The sequence below is a fragment of the Aspergillus ruber genome, assembly GCF_000600275.1.
Source record: "Aspergillus ruber CBS 135680 unplaced genomic scaffold scaffold00028, whole genome shotgun sequence".
NCBI lineage: Eukaryota > Fungi > Ascomycota > Eurotiomycetes > Eurotiales > Aspergillaceae > Aspergillus > Aspergillus ruber.
Genome location: NW_024467324.1, coordinates 175,485 through 192,628, shown reverse-complemented (window position 1 = coordinate 192,628; position 17,144 = coordinate 175,485). Strand labels below are relative to the sequence as shown.

The following is a 17,144-nucleotide window of genomic DNA, read 5'->3' as shown; positions in this document are numbered from 1 at the left end:
GACATAAAATACATCGTTCACCCTCACTTTAGATGCTCTTCATTCAGTTTCAACCTGACCTTCAAACAGCCTTCACTCTAATTCATTTTCCTTCTCTCATCTTTGACCGTATTCCGATCTAATTCCCAACATGTCAAATTACGGTGGTGAATACAATGGCCAGCATGCCCAGGGTTCCTATCCACCTCCTCGAGCCCACTCTCAAGACCCATACCTCTACGGCCCTACATACGGACCAGGAGTACCTAAGGCTCAAGACCATCAAGCGTTACCATACCACTTCCACCAGAGCCAGGGTTATGGCGAGAATTACTCCTACTACAATGACGCCCCACCCCCGGGTGCAGAGGGCGCTGCTCCTGGTGCCGAGGCACCAGATGGTGAGAAGGGTCTCGGATCAACCGTTGCAGGCAGTGCGGCTGGGGGATATGCAGCCCATAAAATGGGTGGTGGAAAGCTGGCTACCACAGGAGGTGCAGTCCTTGGGGCTGTAGGTATGAACATGGTTAGCCACAAGCTGTAAGCTTTGTTGTCCATTGTGTGATATCGAGAAGAAGGCTAAAACTGTACAAGGAAACAGAACAACAGCCAGCAACCTGCCCAGACTGTTACAGCCATCCCCGTCGCGGCAGCCCCCGTTTTCGGCGCTACTACCGTTTTGACGAACGACGGTCTCGGTGGACGCCTGGGTCTGGGATCGGATTTGGGTGTAGGTGGCGGTCTTGGTCTCGGTCGATCTCGTCGGAGGATTGCCCGTAGGCGACTTGACTTTTAATAAAATGCTATTCTACCTTTAGATAATTGAATTGAGTAATGCGTGGTCGTGCAATCATAGAGAAGGCTGCATAAGTAATTATTTATTTTTCGTGATTTGTCGGTGTTTGCGCGGGAATTTTCTATTCCCTTCCTTGATGGACTTCTTAGTTTAGTGATCTGATTCCGTTCCTGATTATGCTCATAATCTTAGTGATTTACATTATCTGGCCCGCAATCCTCGAGGCCAATTTGGCGTGACATCACTGTGCATAGTTATACGAGGCTTAGCCCCCACGCGAGCCGCCAGTGCTATATTCCCCTCTCCTACATTGAGTAGTCTGCATTTTTCCAACAAACCAATTTTTTCTTGCATTAGACGCAGAGTCGCGTCGCTGCTAGATGGAGCCGGATCGGAAGCGCCACTGCTGGGAATGCCTCCGACGCAGCTTAGTCTGTGACTTTACGCATCCTGCATGTGAACGGTGCATTGCTTCCGGAATTGCCTGTCCTGGGTACAAAGAGACACAACCTCTAAGGCTGAAGTGGCTCCAGCCTGGGAAGGTCGAGTCTCGAAAAGCGAGGCGCACAAGGAAACTCGATGAAAAGGCTATAACAACGACAGAGAAAACAACAATAAGTTTTGCGAAACCCCATTACGAATTAAAAACGGACGTTCATACGCTCTTCCAAGCCTCGGAATACTGTAAGTAGAAGGCTACAAGAATATTGCCATGGACATACTAACAAGCCAATGCTTCATGACAGTCAATGCCCGCATATTTCCCGGTATACTCCCTATCTTGGAGCTTGGCTCAAATTGTGGGGTCTACCAGATCTCGCCTCGAATGTTTCAGAATGGAATGACACGACCCGATTATGTCCGACTTGGTCTAGTCTGTGCATCCATAAGCCATCGGATGAATCAGACAAGAGACGAACCTCAGTCAAAATCGCTGGCCATGACCTTTTTTCACTACCGTGGCCTTATCATTCGGTCTCTCAACGATGATATTGGCATAGATCATAAGCGAATGAGCAATCTTGTTGTTGCAGGAATTTTAACGCTTATAATCGTTGATGTATGTTGATTCTACTGAAAGGAAAGAGCGGTTGTGCTAAAAGATGCTTTAATATACAAGTCCCAGCAAGGTGCATCCTCGTTCTGGCGATACCACCTCCAGGGAGCCTGGAAGATAATTGCTCTGCGCGGTGGCATGTGTTCATTTGCTAAATCGACCGGCGCAATACCTTTGCTTCTTCTTTTAGCACGGTGGGTCACCATGAACACAGCCAGAAAGAAGCGCAGAGGCTGATGATTAGATAGAATCGCGGTGATGGGGAATACATCATCTCCTGCATCAGACCTAGCTTTGACCCCTGTGCATCTTGAGGAACTTGGTTTTGTGATCGAACAATATGGCAATAGGCTTTTCGCCTTTCAGGGACTCCCAACCCCTCTTTTCTCCGAGATCATTAAAATCAATTACGTCCGCATGCGCGCCGCGAAATCTATGTCCGTGGTGACAGATGACCTCATCTATGAGGCATACGAAATCCTGCATCGTATTGAGAGTTTTTCCCCAGAGCAATGGACTGAGTCCAAGCCATCATCAAAAAGTGAAGAGTGGCTGCTTCTAGGAAAGGTGCATCGGGCCGCTGTAGCTCTGTTCTGCATCCACTCACTGCAGAGCGTATCGGTGCTATCTCATATTCCGCTTCATAGAGAGATCTGTGGTGCGCACGGCTGGAATTTATACATTTTACTTAAGCAAGCAGTGTCATCACCATCGACAAAGCGATTCATGCTTTGGCCGCTGGTCGTCCTCGGTGTGGAGGCTGTGAACGGGGCTGTAGCCCTGCGTTCTTTCGTCCAATGGCAACTGCCAGAGCTGTGCAGAGACACTGGCATGCTTGCACCATTGATAGCGAGAGATATTCTCGAGAAGTTCTGGAACTCGGGAGAGACGGATTGGGATTCTTGCTTTGATAGACCATATGCGTTCATGATGGAGCCTGCTGTGGAGGTTAGTAAACTGTCATAGCGATGATTGGAGGTTGATATGGTCCTGCTTTATTCTTTTTTATGTATTTAAATATGTTGCGTGGACTTTCAGAGAAGCCAAGGTGGTACTAAAACGCTGTCAGCCCTAATCTCTGAGGGTTTTTGGTAAATTTACTCCTGTTTGATATTTCTAACCACCCACTTTTATTTTAAACTTAGTGCTTCCTTCTAGAGCATGGCATCACTGACGCGTGATGTGGTGGTTCGGAAACCCCATCAGCTTTGCCATCACTGAATTGCGTTAAATATTAGCTTGTAAATTAACCTTTACTCCATATAAAAAGATTATTTTCTTACCCAGTCATGATAATACGGCTGCCAACTATGAGAATCCTAATGTCATTGGGCTGTATCAAAAGTACGGAATAGGCGGACTCGAGTCAAGCTGGGGCTGTGCGAGTTGGTTTAACATACTCTTGTCATATTTACTCACCGTGTCTTATCATATTTGTCTTCCATATCTAGTAAGATGTTCAATCCTTTCGGTGACTTTTGACATATATAGTGTCTTGTCTTTGGCTTCCAGTTTGAGCTTGTAAATAACAATTCCAAAATTGCAAGATTCATCTTTTTCAAGTCCAAAGACCTCGGAAGGTTCAATATACCTGGTAAGCACCAACCCCTGATTTCAGTCTTTAAATGGGAGAGTAACTTAGTGAAGTAGTCCACGCTGCTCAGAATCCCACATTGCATCTACCGCCGGACTGAACAACCCTTCCTCTGGAAACCAAGTCATTACTCTGACGAAGCATCATGTGTCTCTCTCTTGGATTGTTCTTCAGCCATAAGAGGAAGAGTCAGAGGCCAGATGCTGGAAATAATCTAAGACCTCGCTCATCTCAGCCTCATCCGAAACACCACTCGACCCCGTCTTCCTACCCAAATTCAGCTACACAGCCTTCACGATAGAAGCACGGACATATTGACAAATACCCCTCTAGTTGCTTGGGCAGTCTTTGTGTCGTTCTATGAAGAATCGGTCTCTCATACTGCTGTTGCTGTGTCTTTGCTGTCTATGTCGGAAAGCGGATGTTTCTTGTCTTTCTTTAAGCTCTGTATGCACCTGAGAAGTTTCTATCGCCTTGCGCTATCAATAATCTGGTTTTCTATATGTCATTTTATGACGGCCCATAAGAGTTTTCTATAATCATTTTGATTTGTCCAAATTATGCCCCGCGGCTCATCATCACTATGTGAGGGTTTAGCCTCTTGGCGACGTTATTTTCCTCTTTAGGCAAAGCGCAAGCAAAGTGTTCAGGCCATGCACGGTGGCATAAGACGAAAAGGCTTAGCCCCATAAGTGTCTTGGCAACTGTATTTACTTGACCAGGAAAAGCTACCTATGGACCATACGAAGCTCATGACTATTTTTGGTACCATCCGGGGCCCAACCGTGGCGGGCTTATACAACGCATTGGTCCCATGTGTACACATATATGGCCCGAGTATCGACCAGCTATCGCGAGTCAGCAATCCATCATAATTCACATACTACATTCCTTGCTGCAATCCAAAGTCGTCCGAAATGCCTCTCCTCGTAAAAGTCCTTAGAACGGGCCTTGGGTTGACATCGGAAGCCATCCATGCCGCCCGCGATCGGCCGTCATCATCCAACCAGCCATCTTCCACGTCGCCAGCCCCCTGTACAACAAATGCTTCCGATACTGCAGAAAATGCTGGCCAGGCTACCGTTGAAGGCCTCGCGCAGACCGAGCATTTTATCGGTCGTAACGTTGGTGACCAGCGGAGCAATGCGCACCAATCCGCGAGAGACCCCCTAGACTATCTGGAAGGCTACGACCAGGATGAGGCTATCTGGCAGCTCGACGATGTGGTCGAATCTGTAAGACCACGGACGCAAACGCACGGTGAGACGATAGCGGCTGCGATGGCCGAGGAGACTCCGGATACACCAGCTCCCGAACCAGACGAAGCAGAGGAGAAGAAGATAAAGCAGAGGGAAGCGTTGGCTCGCGAGCTTGTCGCCATGGCGGGACCAGTTCCTGATTTAGCACAGCGTCTTCCTTGTCCCGTCATCGTTCCTCAACGCCGGCCTAGAAATAAGGACCGCGGATTTGTGCGTGCGTACGCACCTGTATTGGACGATTGTGGTATCAGCCAGGATGTGTTTCTGCAGTTTTTGGAATACTTGGATGCAGTGAATCATGTTGGTTTGCCCGCTTTCCGATGGCTAATCATATTGACTCTGACTAAATGTAGGCCTCTGCGTGGATCGATGTAATTTTCATCGCCGCCCAAATCGCAGGTTCTATTCCATCCCCCGCGGCCATGATTGTTGGTACAATAGTTGCGATAGTTGCCGGAGCGGCTCGCGAATTACAAAAGCGTACTCGTGCGAATACGTTTCTCGAGATGGCCAATCGTGATTTGTTCATGCCGCGTGGCCTGTTTGCCGTAGTGATGGCGTTCAAGCCCGACATTCCCAGTTCACAACAAGGACTATTGGGTAACGTGGCTGGCTCCGTCAAGAAGACTCTCTCCAAGAAGGAGAAACTCGATATCAACCAGACAGTTGAGAAGTGGAGCAATGCTGATCCAAACAAGTCAAAGTTCAAAAAGGGTTTGGATAATATTAGGATCCAGAGTGGTGAGACAAACTCGGAGCTGGAACTGCCAGAGACTGCAAGCCTGATCTATCCCGATCTAGATCAGATCGCAGCGCAAGCTTCGCAAGATGAGGGAGTCATGAACAAATTCAAAGGGGCTGGAAATTGGGTCAATGACTATATGGATAGAAGAGCAGTGGTTTTCTATGTGTGTCAAATTCATATCCCCCATCATGACACTGCTTGCTTACAAAGACCAAGGAAGCGAAACATCCAGGAACCCCTTTAGTTCTGCCCGCTGAGCAACGTAAACCTATGAAATCACGATTCAATGACCCCAACCACCCAGCAAACAGCGGATCAATAATCTCTTTAGTTACCGGCGGCCATGTCCCTGTTCCAGGGTTAAATAAATTACATGGAAAGAGGAATGAAGCATTGGGCATTAACCGCCTTCTCAGACGGCCTGAAGATTCCTCACGAGACGGTCGACTGGTCTCTGGCACAGGAAGGCAGTTTGTTAAGAAAAAGTTGCAGAAAGATGTGCTATATCTTATGATAGTCAATCTACCTACGGAGGAGGAGAAGAAGGAGGCCAGAGAGCTGGATGCTCGGCTTGGAGACATGATGGAACTGTCGGAGGCCGGTGTTCTTTAATACGGTGCTATAATTGACTGGGCTTGGGATGTTAGCTTTGGATAGATTATCTGACAGGCTGCACAACACAACACATTCTATTAATTAAGAGAAGTTTCCTAGCTTGCCAAAACACCTGACGGCCCTGGCACAAATTCGCTAACTGGCCACCGCGACCATATCAAAGTATTAAATCCGAAACTGAATAGTCTGAATTTACCGATCAAATACCTTCCCTGGGTTCCTGTTAAAAACATCTATGTCAGTATTTATCATGCATAAGGACACGAAGAAAAGTCATGAATTGCAATCATACATAATCCAGTGGGGGTCAAAGGCTCCCTTGAAATTTTCTATACGTTATTCCCAGAATTAGCAAGTTCTTCAAGACACTGAAAGTTCACCCAAAAGAGTTTCTCGATTTTATGCAGGCTCTGGAAAAAAAGCATACCATGAATAATATAGTCCGGTCGCCTAATTCCTGTCGGAGTGCTTCCTTTTTACCAAACCCAATGCCGTGCTCACCTGTACAAGTGCCTTCCATTTCTATGGCACGCTTAACCATGCTATTTACAGCTATTTTGACCTTTCCAAACTCCTCTTGATTCGTATTGTCGTATGTGATGTTCTCATGGAAGTTACCATCACCCAGGTGGCCTTTTACACAGGCGTTTAGACCCAGAGATGCTGCTTTTTCTTTACTTGCCACAATAACGTCGGCTAGGCAGCTTAGTGGGACTGCGACATCAGTGTTCCCTGATGGTTAATAGGCTTCAGCAGGGCAATTCGACAATTTTCAATAGATATAGGGATGTTCAACGTACACAATTCTTCGCCCTCTTTGCGAAGCGCGAGAAGCGAGTATAGGGACTCCTTCCGCGCCGACCACAAAAGCTCCTGCTCGCGCTCATCGCGGGCAAATTCAAAGCCGTTCGAGCCATAAGCACCAGTAACACGTTTGACCTTTTCAATAGTCTCATTCAACATACCCTTGAACCCAGAAAACTTCATAAAAAGAGTCGGCTTTTCTTTCCATACACGTGGGCGAGTCACACCCCCATCGTTCAAGATGCGTATCTGAGCTTCATCCATAAGCTCGAGGGCTGCAACGGGGATCCCTTTCTGGATAACCTTGGTGGCTGCTAGGACGGCATCGTGTTTTGTTTCGAAAGGGACAACAGCGACAGATTAGCGTTCTGGAAGAACCGCCAGCTTCAGTGTGGCTTCGATCACAATTCCAAGCGTACCCTCAGAGCCTACGAAGAGCCAGTTGAGGTTGTATCCGGCGCTACACTTGCGAGGTCGTTGACGAGTCTTTATAACACTGCCATCAGCTAGGGCCACGGTTAGATTGATGACCCAGTCGCGCATTGTACCGTAGTGCACTGCGTTGGTGCCCGAGCAATTTGTGCTGATCATTCCCCCGATCTTTGCGCTGGGAGCTTTTTAGGATAGGTTAGGGTTAATAAAAAAGCAGAGCCATCGCAATAAAATCACACCTTGTACTAACCGGGATCCATGGGAAAGAACAAGTCTCTGCCCGTTTGTTTCAACTTTCGATTCAAATCTACCCATTGGACACTGGGTTGCACCACTACATCCATATCATTCTCATTAATCTTGATGATCTGGTCCATGTAGACAAAATCTATGCTCACGCCACCGAAAGGTGCATCAGTATGGCCCTCCAGGCTGCTGCCACCACTGTACGGAATTATGGGGACTTTCCATCTGTGGCAGATGCGGGCGATTGTGCTGACCTGCTCCGTATTCCGCGGGTATGCGACGGCGATGGGCAAGGTATCGAGTTTGACAGATGACCATTCTGAGAACCCGTGCACCTTGAGGTCTTCATCATCAGTTGAGATAATGTCTTCGGTATCATGGAGTGCGTGTTCTATTTCGGCTATGGCCTGTTGAATGGGATATTGTCAGGATTTTGCGCATGTGGTATGGACAAGTGGCCAGGTTGAATTGACCTTTTTCATGTCTTCCAACGTCGCGTATTTGACCGTGGGTATTCGCTCAGAATCCAGAATAGCAACGATACTCTCTGGTGTTCTCGCATTACCGCTCGGTATTCTCGATATACCATAGCCAGCCAGGCCAGCGACTGTAGCAACCACCAGACTCAAAGTGCGCCTGTCAATACCTGTCACTGAAGTGAGTGACCTTGAAATCTCATGTGCTCTCCTTGGGTTGGTACAGTTGTAGAAACGACGCCACATCGGACCGCGGGAAACCGATGTCCAGCGTGGCCGAGTAGCAACCCCTCTGAGGTTACCCAACCGACGAATCTTGTCTGCCATTTGTCTCAGGAAATTCTTTTATGGGTGCTCGGATGGTTATGTCAAAGGCTTGAGACGTGTCTTATGAGATCCTAAGGGGGGGGGTTGAAAGTACAAAGGAGCTAGGGAAAGGTGGGTCTCTGCTCGGTTGAGACACCTCGACTGAGGGCAAGTGTCAGCGAGGAGATATCTACCCATTGTTCCTCTAAGGTGTTGATTTCTTTCTTTCTTTTTTTTTTTTTTTTTTTTTTTTTTTTTTTTTTTGACGTGATAAGGAGGGTCGTGACTCAGTGGACTAGAGGCCCGTTACGATGAGGCTCGGATTGAAAGACTACCTGGTCAGATAACATTAACTACATCAGCGATAATTGTAGATCTCATGTTAACATGAGACAGTCGCCTCTTTTTTCCACAACGCTTCGCCAACCAGTATCCACCTGCCGGTTCATTGTCGGCCCTTGTTTCCAGACCTCGTGCACGACTTGTATGCCAGTCCTCACAGCTTCAACCCCATATACTTCCACTCTCCCATACCACTGTCGAAAGCGTTCTTGGAGTCTAGGCTCAAAGGCTTCCGTGGCACCCATGAATGCTGGCCAGAAGAGCGGAGCAGCAAGGATTTTGGTCTCTGCCTTGAGCTGCTCGATGGCTTCGATGCTGTCCAGAACTGCCTGGACATATTGTCGAAGGTAGCGATGGCTTATTAACATTACACTCTGAGAAAAATATATGATAAGGGCATTGAGAAAGGCTCGTGTCTGGTGGTAGATGATGGTGGCACTGACGCTGTCCTTAGATTCTTCGTAACGCCGGAAACGTTCGTCAAGTGGCCAATCCATGATCTTTTGTTCAAGCTCGTCACACAATTGACTCAAGGATGCGGGAATGGACGAGCTCTCAGCATTCGTGCGACAGCTATTCACATCATCTATGACTTCGATCGATTCCTTCAAGAGAAGCAGAAGACTCTGGGGTATACCGTAAATGCATTCGTAGGCAGAAACCTCCGATCCTGGGCCCTGGCTCACCATAACACCAGCTTCCATGGGCATTATGGATGAGGGTGTCTCGTCGTCTTGAATAAAGAGGTGCTGCATGGGGGATGCTGGCCGGGGACCGAACGTTCTTTGTGAGCCCAACGATGGCGAAAACCGAGAGGCCCCGCTTCTGGGTCTCCTTCTAGATGTGCTTTCATATATCACGCGCAAATAAAGATATATGCGATGGAGGGACTGAGCTTTTCGAGAAAAACTGGATTTTCGAGCATTCATATAGCTGATAAGCTTCTCGGCACCGTCCAGATGAACGCCGCACGTACTGGTGTCCCCTGACATAACCTGAAAGGAGAAGATTAGCAAGGGCTGAAATATCACCTTCGCAGGATGGGAGCAAATGACTTGCATTAATTGTGACCATAGAAAGCATCGTGGCAAGAAACTCCTTATACTTGATTTTTTCATCAGCATAGAGGTCGGTCTCCACTGCGCACTTAAGGAGTCCGATGGCGTCGCAGCGATATCGCGAGGCGATCGTGCCCCAATTTGCAGCCTCGTCATTACGCTTGTGATCTCGACCCTCGTTAGAGAGGTAAAAAGCACTGATGGAAAGTAGAGAGTTCCGTAGCGCATCGCGAATCCGCGTCGTAGGTCCCCCAAAACTCAGCTCTCCACTACATTGCAGGACTCGGGGCAGGTGGATTGTTTTCCAAGGGCTCTTCGCATTGTCAATTACACAAAACAAATTCACCACCCGTTCTTTGTAGTGCCACATCAAGAACCGTTCCTGGAAGGGGACTATCATGTTGTCCGGTGATTTGGTTATAGTCGCAAAGTCCAGCCTCTTGTTCATTGGATCACTGTCGTGGGGGAATACTCCCTCAGAGTCGAGAGATTGGCCATGTACAGCGTTGCCGAAACTGCTTGGCAGACTGGAAATGATCTCCGGAAGTACCGAGATGGCCGACGCAGTCGAATCTGGTTGAGGTGGAAAGTTTAAGGGCAATTGTTGCCCATGATGGTCACTCAGTTTGCATGCGGCCTCTAGTTCAAAGAAAGCATTTGAAGGCTCGGAACCTAGAAAGACCGACTCGGAATCGATAATAAAGTCAGACCCGCAATCCGATTGGCAGGCTTGGGCCGTGGAAGGACGTATGACATCGAGTTCATCAACGCGGGCCGGAGAGGAGCCCTCTTCAAGGCTAAAAACCCCGAAATTCTCGATATTGGCGCTGAGACCTTGACTGCGCGAGTTTGCCAGAAACTCCAGCGAATCGAGGTAACGCAAGATACTATCAATTTGATGCCAATCCAAAACCGACTCAAGAGGCTCTAATGTTGACGCGTCAATGAAATGCGCCGGAGATCGAATTACAATGCAGGAGAGGACAGTGGAAAATTTGACTACGCATTACTCACCAGTAGGCATGAGACGTCTGAGAGATTTACTCATTGAAGACCCAGACGGGTCTTCGGAGTGGAGTGCTCGCTTGCCTGTAACTGGAGCGAGCCACTGCAGACGGGCAGTGTATCCTTCGCAGACGAGACCCTTTTCATGGCACTGGCGGCAGCAAGGCTTAGCCTCGTCGCACTTTATTTTTCGAGTGCGGCAAGTCCAGCATCCAGTGAACGTTTTCGTACGTTTCCGAGGCCGAGTTGGGGGGAACATCTGATCGGAGCCACTTCCCGCCTGTGCATACGATGGTGATGAGATAGGGAAATGATGAAACCGCCTCTAGAAAAATGCCAGGCTGTATGAAGGGGGACCAAACCCAGCGGAAAGTGACAACGTGAATGTAGAACTAATAAAATATGCGGAGGAATTTCACACCGCGGGGAAGGTAAACTGTCAGTTCCGTGGCAGTCCAGCAGTCATAGCCGAGTGATGCAGCCAAACACAACCGTTCTCATATGGAGTAGAGCGGCCCGAAAATAATTTGCATTGATGGCTACTGCCTTTTCTTTGACCCCAGACTATCAACGACGCAGTCTGGGGTAGTCGTGGGCGCCGGGAAGCGGGAATCTCACGGCGTCGGCGTGGCTTTCCTCTACAACGCATCGAGAGCAAGTCTTTACCAGCACCGACACCCAGCATAGCGCCCCGTCAGCCAAGGATGGCCTCAGCCAGTTTGATATCACGTTGCATGACTTACGATGGATGCACTTTTATAAACTCGAGTCCATGTTGATTTCCTCGACACGAATTTTGTCCCAGTTATAATCAAGCCAGACCACGGAGATATCGTTAATTAAACTTGCTTCTCTCTCGCAAACTCTGCTTTTTAGAAAGGAAATCCAATATGATCACCACCACCAACACCATTCAGCCGGTTGAGGAGTCTGGTCACTCCATCTCACCCATCGCCGAACTCCCCAAGCAGACCACTGGCGCTCACGCTGCACTCGCAACCGGTGGCTACGGGTTCCCCGGCATTCCTAATATTGAAGACCCCTATAAGAAGCGCCAATGGCAGCTAGAGCATATGGCCGGTGCGTTCCGGGTCTTTGCGCGCAGGGGCTTCACAGAGGGCACCAGTGGACACATCAGCGTGCGCGATCCCGTAGAATCCTCGACCTTTTGGATCAACCCGTAAGATCTGGCCTTCTCTGCAACATTTTCACGAAAAATCTGACCACTAACAAATTGCTCCAGCATGGGAAAGCACTTCGGCATGCTTAAGGCCAGTGACATGGTGCAGATCGATGAGAATGGCCAGGTGATCGGCGGCAACAAAACCGCTACCAATGCCGCCGGTTTTATGATTCACAGCGCTATCCACCGGGCACGACCGGATATTCACGCTGCGTGCCATACTCATTCCCCTGCCGGGAAGGCTTGGTCTACGTTCGGGCGACCCCTCGACATCATTAACCAAGATACCTGTAACTTCTGGGGCTCCCAGGCCGTATACAAGGCCTTTGGCGGCGTAGTACTGGGCGCCGAGGAGGGCAAGCACATTGCTAAAGCCCTAGGAGAGAAGGGCCGGGTCATGGTGCTCCAAAACCATGGACTCTTGACTACAGGTAGCACTGTCGACGAGGCCGCTTACTTATTCAGTCTGATGGAGCGCTCCTGCGAGGTTCAGATCATGGTGGAGAGCACCGGTCTCCCCAAGAACATGGTCGAAGAGCAGGTAGCCAAATCCACCGCCAAGGTAAACGCTGATCCGGTAAGTTGCGAGCTTCAAAAATCAAAAGAGAGTTCCATCATAATTTTTTAGGAAGGATGCTAAACATCTTCATGTAGGAAACTCTCTACACGGAATTCCAGCCGGACTTTGAATATGAAATCTGGAAGTCGAACAATGAACTTTGCAAGGGCGATTAAACTGGTATAACACTAAATATATTTCTTTCACGGGGCCAGGGCTCGTTGGTTGTATTGTTTAATCATTTGGTAATCGAACCCTGGACTCTTTCAGGCATTATTCCTCGAGAATCCTCAAAGCGTGGGCATTCTTTATTCTACAAGATCCGCTATAACTATCTACTATTATTAAATAGATATGATAGTCAGTGCCTGTTATGGTTGGAGTAACCATCCTTCCAATATGATATTCTCTTGTGGATTGTTACAGATAGTCCGAAAAAATTCAATGTCACGAACCGATGGTTCCAAATGAGCTCTCAGTTCCTGTTCCGTCAAGCAATTTTAACTAGTCACGTCCCTGTAAATTGCAAATCAAACTTCTAAATGCATGCAATTTACCGTACTCTTTGCCTTCTTGAACCCGCGTTCCCATTGATCGATAAGTTCTAATTAAGGCACTTCAGCCGAACGAAGAACTAAGGATAGGTGATACCAATTGCATTGCATGATGCTATAAGCTATGGATTTGAGCGCCAAGTCTATGGCAAGGCAACTTTAGATCTCACGCAACCATAGTCGAGCTGATCCATCGATACGGATTTTCAACAGTGAATCTAGATTCCCACAGGCTCTTTCTCTCCTTGACTTTAAGCTGCAATCTCTTGAACACACCGTACACAGTGCGAAGTATGGGCATAGGGACACCTTTGAATTCTCCATGATGCAGTAACTAACCCACAATATCCTCCATCTCAATCTCTTGGAACATGGATGGTTTGGATTCAGTATAAATAGGTTTACCACAAAACACAGCCTCGAGGAGGTCATCAGGGAAATCAGTTATCCCGTCGGCACGTGCGCAAGATCATGGCGACTAAGCTGTACGATGCGTTGTAGAGGAGCTTGCGTCAGCGAGTGCGACGGACACTGGTATCTAAGCTTACCTCGAGGTCGCCGTGAGAGTTGTATATGTTGATATAGCCCCCGGCTGCTTTTCGGCGAGTCGAGCTGGAGCTCCGGGGCTGTCAAAAGGGATGATTATCTGGACGTCCGGATGATCGTGCAAGATATCACCGTGCGATCTCTCTGTGGCGCCGATGAAGATGCTAGCGGTAGGGTTCTTAATGGCAGACAAAGCTTTCTAAACATTACAAAATACTTCTATGATGCAGCCTCCGGGCCACCTAAGCCTAGGTATTATGATAGTATGCTTTAGTTATCATTGAGCACGAAAGCCGTGGCCAATCATAGTGAGGCTTTTGCACGGTTATCCACTTTTCTAGGGTAGGAATCTGACTGCGGAGGCACACGATTGGCTCCGCGCGCAATTCAATCGCTCTCGATCTATTGGATGTCAGAAGTTGGCGGAACCAATGTGCATTGGGCTTGGGAATCTACTTTAAACGATATCTACTATGTCCGGTAACTGCTACGGTAGAATGGAGGGGGGAATCTCAGCGGTGTGCTCCATGTCTTGCCACCAACACGATCCCGCGCTTCGAGGACAATACAAGATAGAACCACACGTAGAACATCATGAGCGGCTGAAAGACCAGCAAGGCCAGCACCGATGACTATGACGTCTCTGGTTTCGTTCACTGAGGGGAGAGAAGGAGGAAGAGAAGGCTCTGTTAAGGCGACAACGGCATCGATCTCGAATAGCCATAATGGGACAGCAAGTTCGGTAACTGGAACCAGGGTAATCGCTGGCCAGTATCCGTTGAGGAAGCGCTATATATGGCGAGTATACTTGCGATTGGCCACGTCGTGGCCGACAATGAAAAGGTTGAGCTTGAGAATATGCTCAGTGGAAGATCCAGCAGCGATAATTATCTTTCGTAGATTCAACAGAGCCAGGTGAATCTGCGACTCGTAGTCGTCCGGTACAACACCGCTCTTTGTGCCCCCTGGCTGACCAGCAACATGGATTAGCTTGCTAGTGGGTGAAACTGCTGCGGGTGCATAGTAGCCACTGATGGTGTTGGCAAGACCCACCGTCTCTATGATCTTCGGCATATTAAAAAGAGGGCCGTTTGTTGGAAAGGTACCGGTGGAAAAGGATAAATGCATTAAAAATCAGTAGCTGATGGGTTCTATGTAGTGAAAAAAGGAATGAGTCGACGATGAGTACATGAATGAGGTGTAATTATATATATAAAGTATAATATGACCTTACCGATGTATGTCCAACGTTATCCCGTAGATGAATTCCATGAATCAAAGCACTGGAGCGCCAGGGATGGTGCAAAAACAAAGTGATGCTTGGGGGAGACTTTCTCCGTCGCTTTCCCCAAGCTGTCACATACCGTTTCCGAAAATCGATGGACCTTGGACTGAATACCGAGCGGGTCGAGCATCGCTAGATATGGCCATGGTTCAAGAGCTATTATATAAAATCGGCATTGTACAAATAATGGGAGGCTTGGATTTCATATTTATTGTAAACCTCACACTGTCCGTTAGAATTTATTCAGATTAAACAATGGCTGCTACGAACATCCGCTTAAAGGAACCCTCCTTGCTGGTCGGCCAAAATTACATCGCCGGCGAATGAATTCATGCTGCATCTGGTAAGCGATTCAATGTCACAGGTGAGTAGACAGTTATCAATGGCTTCTGTATTTCTATGGTTGTCTTGAGCATCCATTGCTGACTGTTCTGTTCTTGATTTCAGACCCGGCAAACGGAGACATTATCGGATCTTGTCCTGCATCTGACTCCAAGGACACACAAAAGGCCATTGATACTGCGGCCGCTGCACTTCCTGCATGGCGTTTCCGCACTGGTCGTAACCGTGGTCGGCTTCTGCGTCGATGGTATGAGTTGATCATGGAGAACCAACAGGATCTGGCCACGCTCATCACTTTGGAAAACGGCAAGGCCAAAGCAGATGCCGCTGGTGAGATTCTCTTTGCCACCAGCTTCCTTGAATGGTTCTCGGAAGAGGCTGCACGGGTCTATGGCGATGGCGATGCCATTCCACATAGCCAGCCTAATTTCAGGGTTTCCGTTTTGAAAGAGTCCGTCGACGTATGCGGCCTCATCACACCGTCAGTAACCTTCATCCTCGCTTACTAGATTTCAAACTATTATAAATGGCTGACGTTATTTTACACTACAGATGGAACTTTCCTGCTGCCATGATCACTAGGAAACTTGGTCCCGCATTAGCGGCTGGTTGTACAGTAGTCGTCAAGACCGCAGGTGAAACATCTTTTACTGCTAATGCCTTGATCAAACTCAGTGAGCGGCCAGGAATACCTGCCGGTGTTATTAATAGCGTAAATGCGCTGGAGAACACTGCCGATATCGGACAGGCGTTGTGCTCGTCTGAAACTGTTCGCAAATTCTCCTTCACTGGTTTCACTCGAATCGGGAAGCTTCTCATGCAACAATCGAGCAACTCATTCAAGAAACTGGGCCTGGAGCTTGGTGGTAATGCTCCATTCATTGTATTCCAGGATGCCGATCTCGATCTGGCCGTGGACGCCGCAATTGCAAGCAAGTTCAAGTCTTCGGGACAGACATGCGTGTGCTCCAACCGGATCTATGTTCAGAAAGGCATTTATACAGAGTTTATTCAACGACTCAAGAATGCGGTTATCCAGTTTCGTGTTGGAAATGGCTTCGATGAGAAAACGATTCATGGTCTTTTGATTCATTCTGCGGCAGTGGAAAGGGTTGCTGGTCTTGTCGATGACGCTGTCAAGTGGCGCGCGAAGGTGGAAATTGGCGGGAAGAGAAGGGCTGAGCTGGGTAAGTCCTCTCCCTGGAGGATAGGTCAAGGGCCAAAAAGGATAATTTCAGCTGATGAAGCATCTCTTGCTATAAAGGAGCGAACTTTTTTGGACCCACCATCATCACTGGTGTCATTCCAGCTATGCGGTTGGTGAATGAGGAGATTTTCAATCCAGTGGCGCCGATCTTCTGCTTTGAGACGGAAGATGAGGTTGTCGCAAGTTCCAACGCGTGTGATGTAGGGTTGGCAGCGTATATCTTCACCCAAGATGTTACCCGACTCAACCGCGTTTCAGAACTTCTGCAGTTTGGCATGATGGCTATCAATACAGGTGTTATATCTGATGCTGCTAGTCCGTAAGTTTTTTCCCACGGCATTCGTCATTCTGTCACTCCCCAATGAGCACCGGATTTTCCTTTGCTGACACATATTAGCGATTCGATAGGTTTAGCGGTATCAAGCACTCTGGAATGGGTCGTGAAGGAAGCAAATACGGGATTGATGACTACCTTCAGACAAAGACAGTTGTCATTGGAAATGTGAGAATAGTCCACAAGTCTTCCTTATAGATGCCTCTGCAGATAGTTCTTTCTAAGAAGAAAACGAATGACTTTTGTTATACTGTATAATGCATTTATGACTATAATAATCGATGAACATTATATTCCCAAAGGAAAATCATAACATTGAGGCACTAGTTGATAGGCCTGGAAAATCCATACTCAGCTGGTCAAGATTACCACGGCCAATATGCAACTTAGACAAATGGGAAAGAGGAGATTATCGCACTT

General features: G+C 48.0%; 8 protein-coding genes across 8 annotated transcripts; 5 read left to right on the top strand and 3 right to left on the bottom strand.

Moving 5' to 3' along the window:
- Window positions 1-130: 130 nt before the first annotated feature.
- Window positions 131-775, top strand: EURHEDRAFT_380316 (uncharacterized protein; the record flags this gene model as incomplete). The annotated part of the gene is made up of 2 exons (XM_040779279.1): window positions 131-519; window positions 574-775. 2 exons carry the CDS (start codon window positions 131-133, stop codon window positions 773-775), a joined length of 591 nt encoding a protein of 196 aa, XP_040635914.1.
- A 339-nt stretch (window positions 776-1,114) lies between these two features.
- On the top strand, window positions 1,115-2,958 carry EURHEDRAFT_415645 (Zn(II)2Cys6 transcription factor). The gene is made up of 4 exons (XM_040782750.1): window positions 1,115-1,459; window positions 1,522-1,835; window positions 1,896-2,026; window positions 2,081-2,958. The coding sequence occupies exons 1-4, from the start codon at window positions 1,156-1,158 to the stop codon at window positions 2,796-2,798; spliced, it is 1,467 nt and encodes a 488-aa protein (XP_040635913.1). The 5' UTR covers window positions 1,115-1,155; the 3' UTR covers window positions 2,799-2,958.
- A 1,385-nt stretch (window positions 2,959-4,343) lies between these two features.
- EURHEDRAFT_405340 (uncharacterized protein) lies at window positions 4,344-6,042 on the top strand (the record flags this gene model as incomplete). The annotated part of the gene is made up of 3 exons (XM_040780376.1): window positions 4,344-4,985; window positions 5,039-5,593; window positions 5,641-6,042. The coding sequence occupies 3 exons, from the start codon at window positions 4,344-4,346 to the stop codon at window positions 6,040-6,042; spliced, it is 1,599 nt and encodes a 532-aa protein (XP_040635912.1).
- Window positions 6,043-6,244: 202 nt separating this feature from the next.
- EURHEDRAFT_388895 (putative FAD linked oxidase) lies at window positions 6,245-8,330 on the bottom strand (the record flags this gene model as incomplete). The annotated part of the gene is made up of 8 exons (XM_040779757.1): window positions 6,245-6,265; window positions 6,338-6,374; window positions 6,473-6,777; window positions 6,846-7,163; window positions 7,269-7,463; window positions 7,532-7,934; window positions 8,001-8,173; window positions 8,228-8,330. Coding segments are annotated over 8 exons (1,536 nt in total). The 3' UTR covers window positions 6,245-6,263.
- A 279-nt stretch (window positions 8,331-8,609) lies between these two features.
- On the bottom strand, window positions 8,610-11,091 carry EURHEDRAFT_415639 (Zn(II)2Cys6 transcription factor). The gene is made up of 3 exons (XM_040782749.1): window positions 10,724-11,091; window positions 9,711-10,636; window positions 8,610-9,646 (listed from the first exon to the last, which is right to left on the bottom strand). Exons 1-3 carry the CDS (start codon window positions 10,971-10,973, stop codon window positions 8,687-8,689), a joined length of 2,136 nt encoding a protein of 711 aa, XP_040635910.1. The 5' UTR covers window positions 10,974-11,091; the 3' UTR covers window positions 8,610-8,686.
- A 411-nt stretch (window positions 11,092-11,502) lies between these two features.
- EURHEDRAFT_198382 (class II aldolase and Adducin N-terminal domain protein) lies at window positions 11,503-12,676 on the top strand. Its single transcript, XM_040777929.1, has 2 exons — window positions 11,503-11,894; window positions 11,958-12,676. The coding sequence occupies exons 1-2, from the start codon at window positions 11,605-11,607 to the stop codon at window positions 12,523-12,525; spliced, it is 858 nt and encodes a 285-aa protein (XP_040635909.1). The 5' UTR covers window positions 11,503-11,604; the 3' UTR covers window positions 12,526-12,676.
- A 1,351-nt stretch (window positions 12,677-14,027) lies between these two features.
- On the bottom strand, window positions 14,028-14,630 carry EURHEDRAFT_405336 (YjgF-like protein; the record flags this gene model as incomplete). The annotated part of the gene is made up of 2 exons (XM_040780375.1): window positions 14,028-14,345; window positions 14,379-14,630. The coding sequence occupies 2 exons, from the start codon at window positions 14,628-14,630 to the stop codon at window positions 14,028-14,030; spliced, it is 570 nt and encodes a 189-aa protein (XP_040635908.1).
- A 466-nt stretch (window positions 14,631-15,096) lies between these two features.
- EURHEDRAFT_517785 (NAD-dependent succinate-semialdehyde dehydrogenase) lies at window positions 15,097-16,922 on the top strand (the record flags this gene model as incomplete). Its single annotated transcript, XM_040786594.1, has 6 exons — window positions 15,097-15,138; window positions 15,190-15,205; window positions 15,289-15,664; window positions 15,736-16,370; window positions 16,448-16,709; window positions 16,799-16,922. The coding sequence occupies 6 exons, from the start codon at window positions 15,097-15,099 to the stop codon at window positions 16,920-16,922; spliced, it is 1,455 nt and encodes a 484-aa protein (XP_040635907.1).
- Window positions 16,923-17,144: the final 222 nt, after the last annotated feature.

Coding starts and splice junctions, on each gene's coding strand:
- EURHEDRAFT_415645 (XM_040782750.1), top strand. CDS start 1,156: ATGGAGCCGGATCGGAAGCGCCACTGCTGGGAATGCCTCCGACGCAGC. Junction 1,460..1,521: donor CTTCCAAGCCTCGGAATACT/GTAAGTAGAAGG, acceptor GCTTCATGACAG/TCAATGCCCGCATATTTCCC. Junction 2,027..2,080: donor TTGCTTCTTCTTTTAGCACG/GTGGGTCACCAT, acceptor ATGATTAGATAG/AATCGCGGTGATGGGGAATA.
- EURHEDRAFT_415639 (XM_040782749.1), bottom strand. CDS start 10,973: ATGTTCCCCCCAACTCGGCCTCGGAAACGTACGAAAACGTTCACTGGA. Junction 10,637..10,723: donor CAGACGTCTCATGCCTACTG/GTGAGTAATGCG, acceptor CGTCAACATTAG/AGCCTCTTGAGTCGGTTTTG. Junction 9,647..9,710: donor TTTCTATGGTCACAATTAAT/GCAAGTCATTTG, acceptor TTCTCCTTTCAG/GTTATGTCAGGGGACACCAG.
- EURHEDRAFT_198382 (XM_040777929.1), top strand. CDS start 11,605: ATGATCACCACCACCAACACCATTCAGCCGGTTGAGGAGTCTGGTCAC. Junction 11,895..11,957: donor TCGACCTTTTGGATCAACCC/GTAAGATCTGGC, acceptor AAATTGCTCCAG/CATGGGAAAGCACTTCGGCA.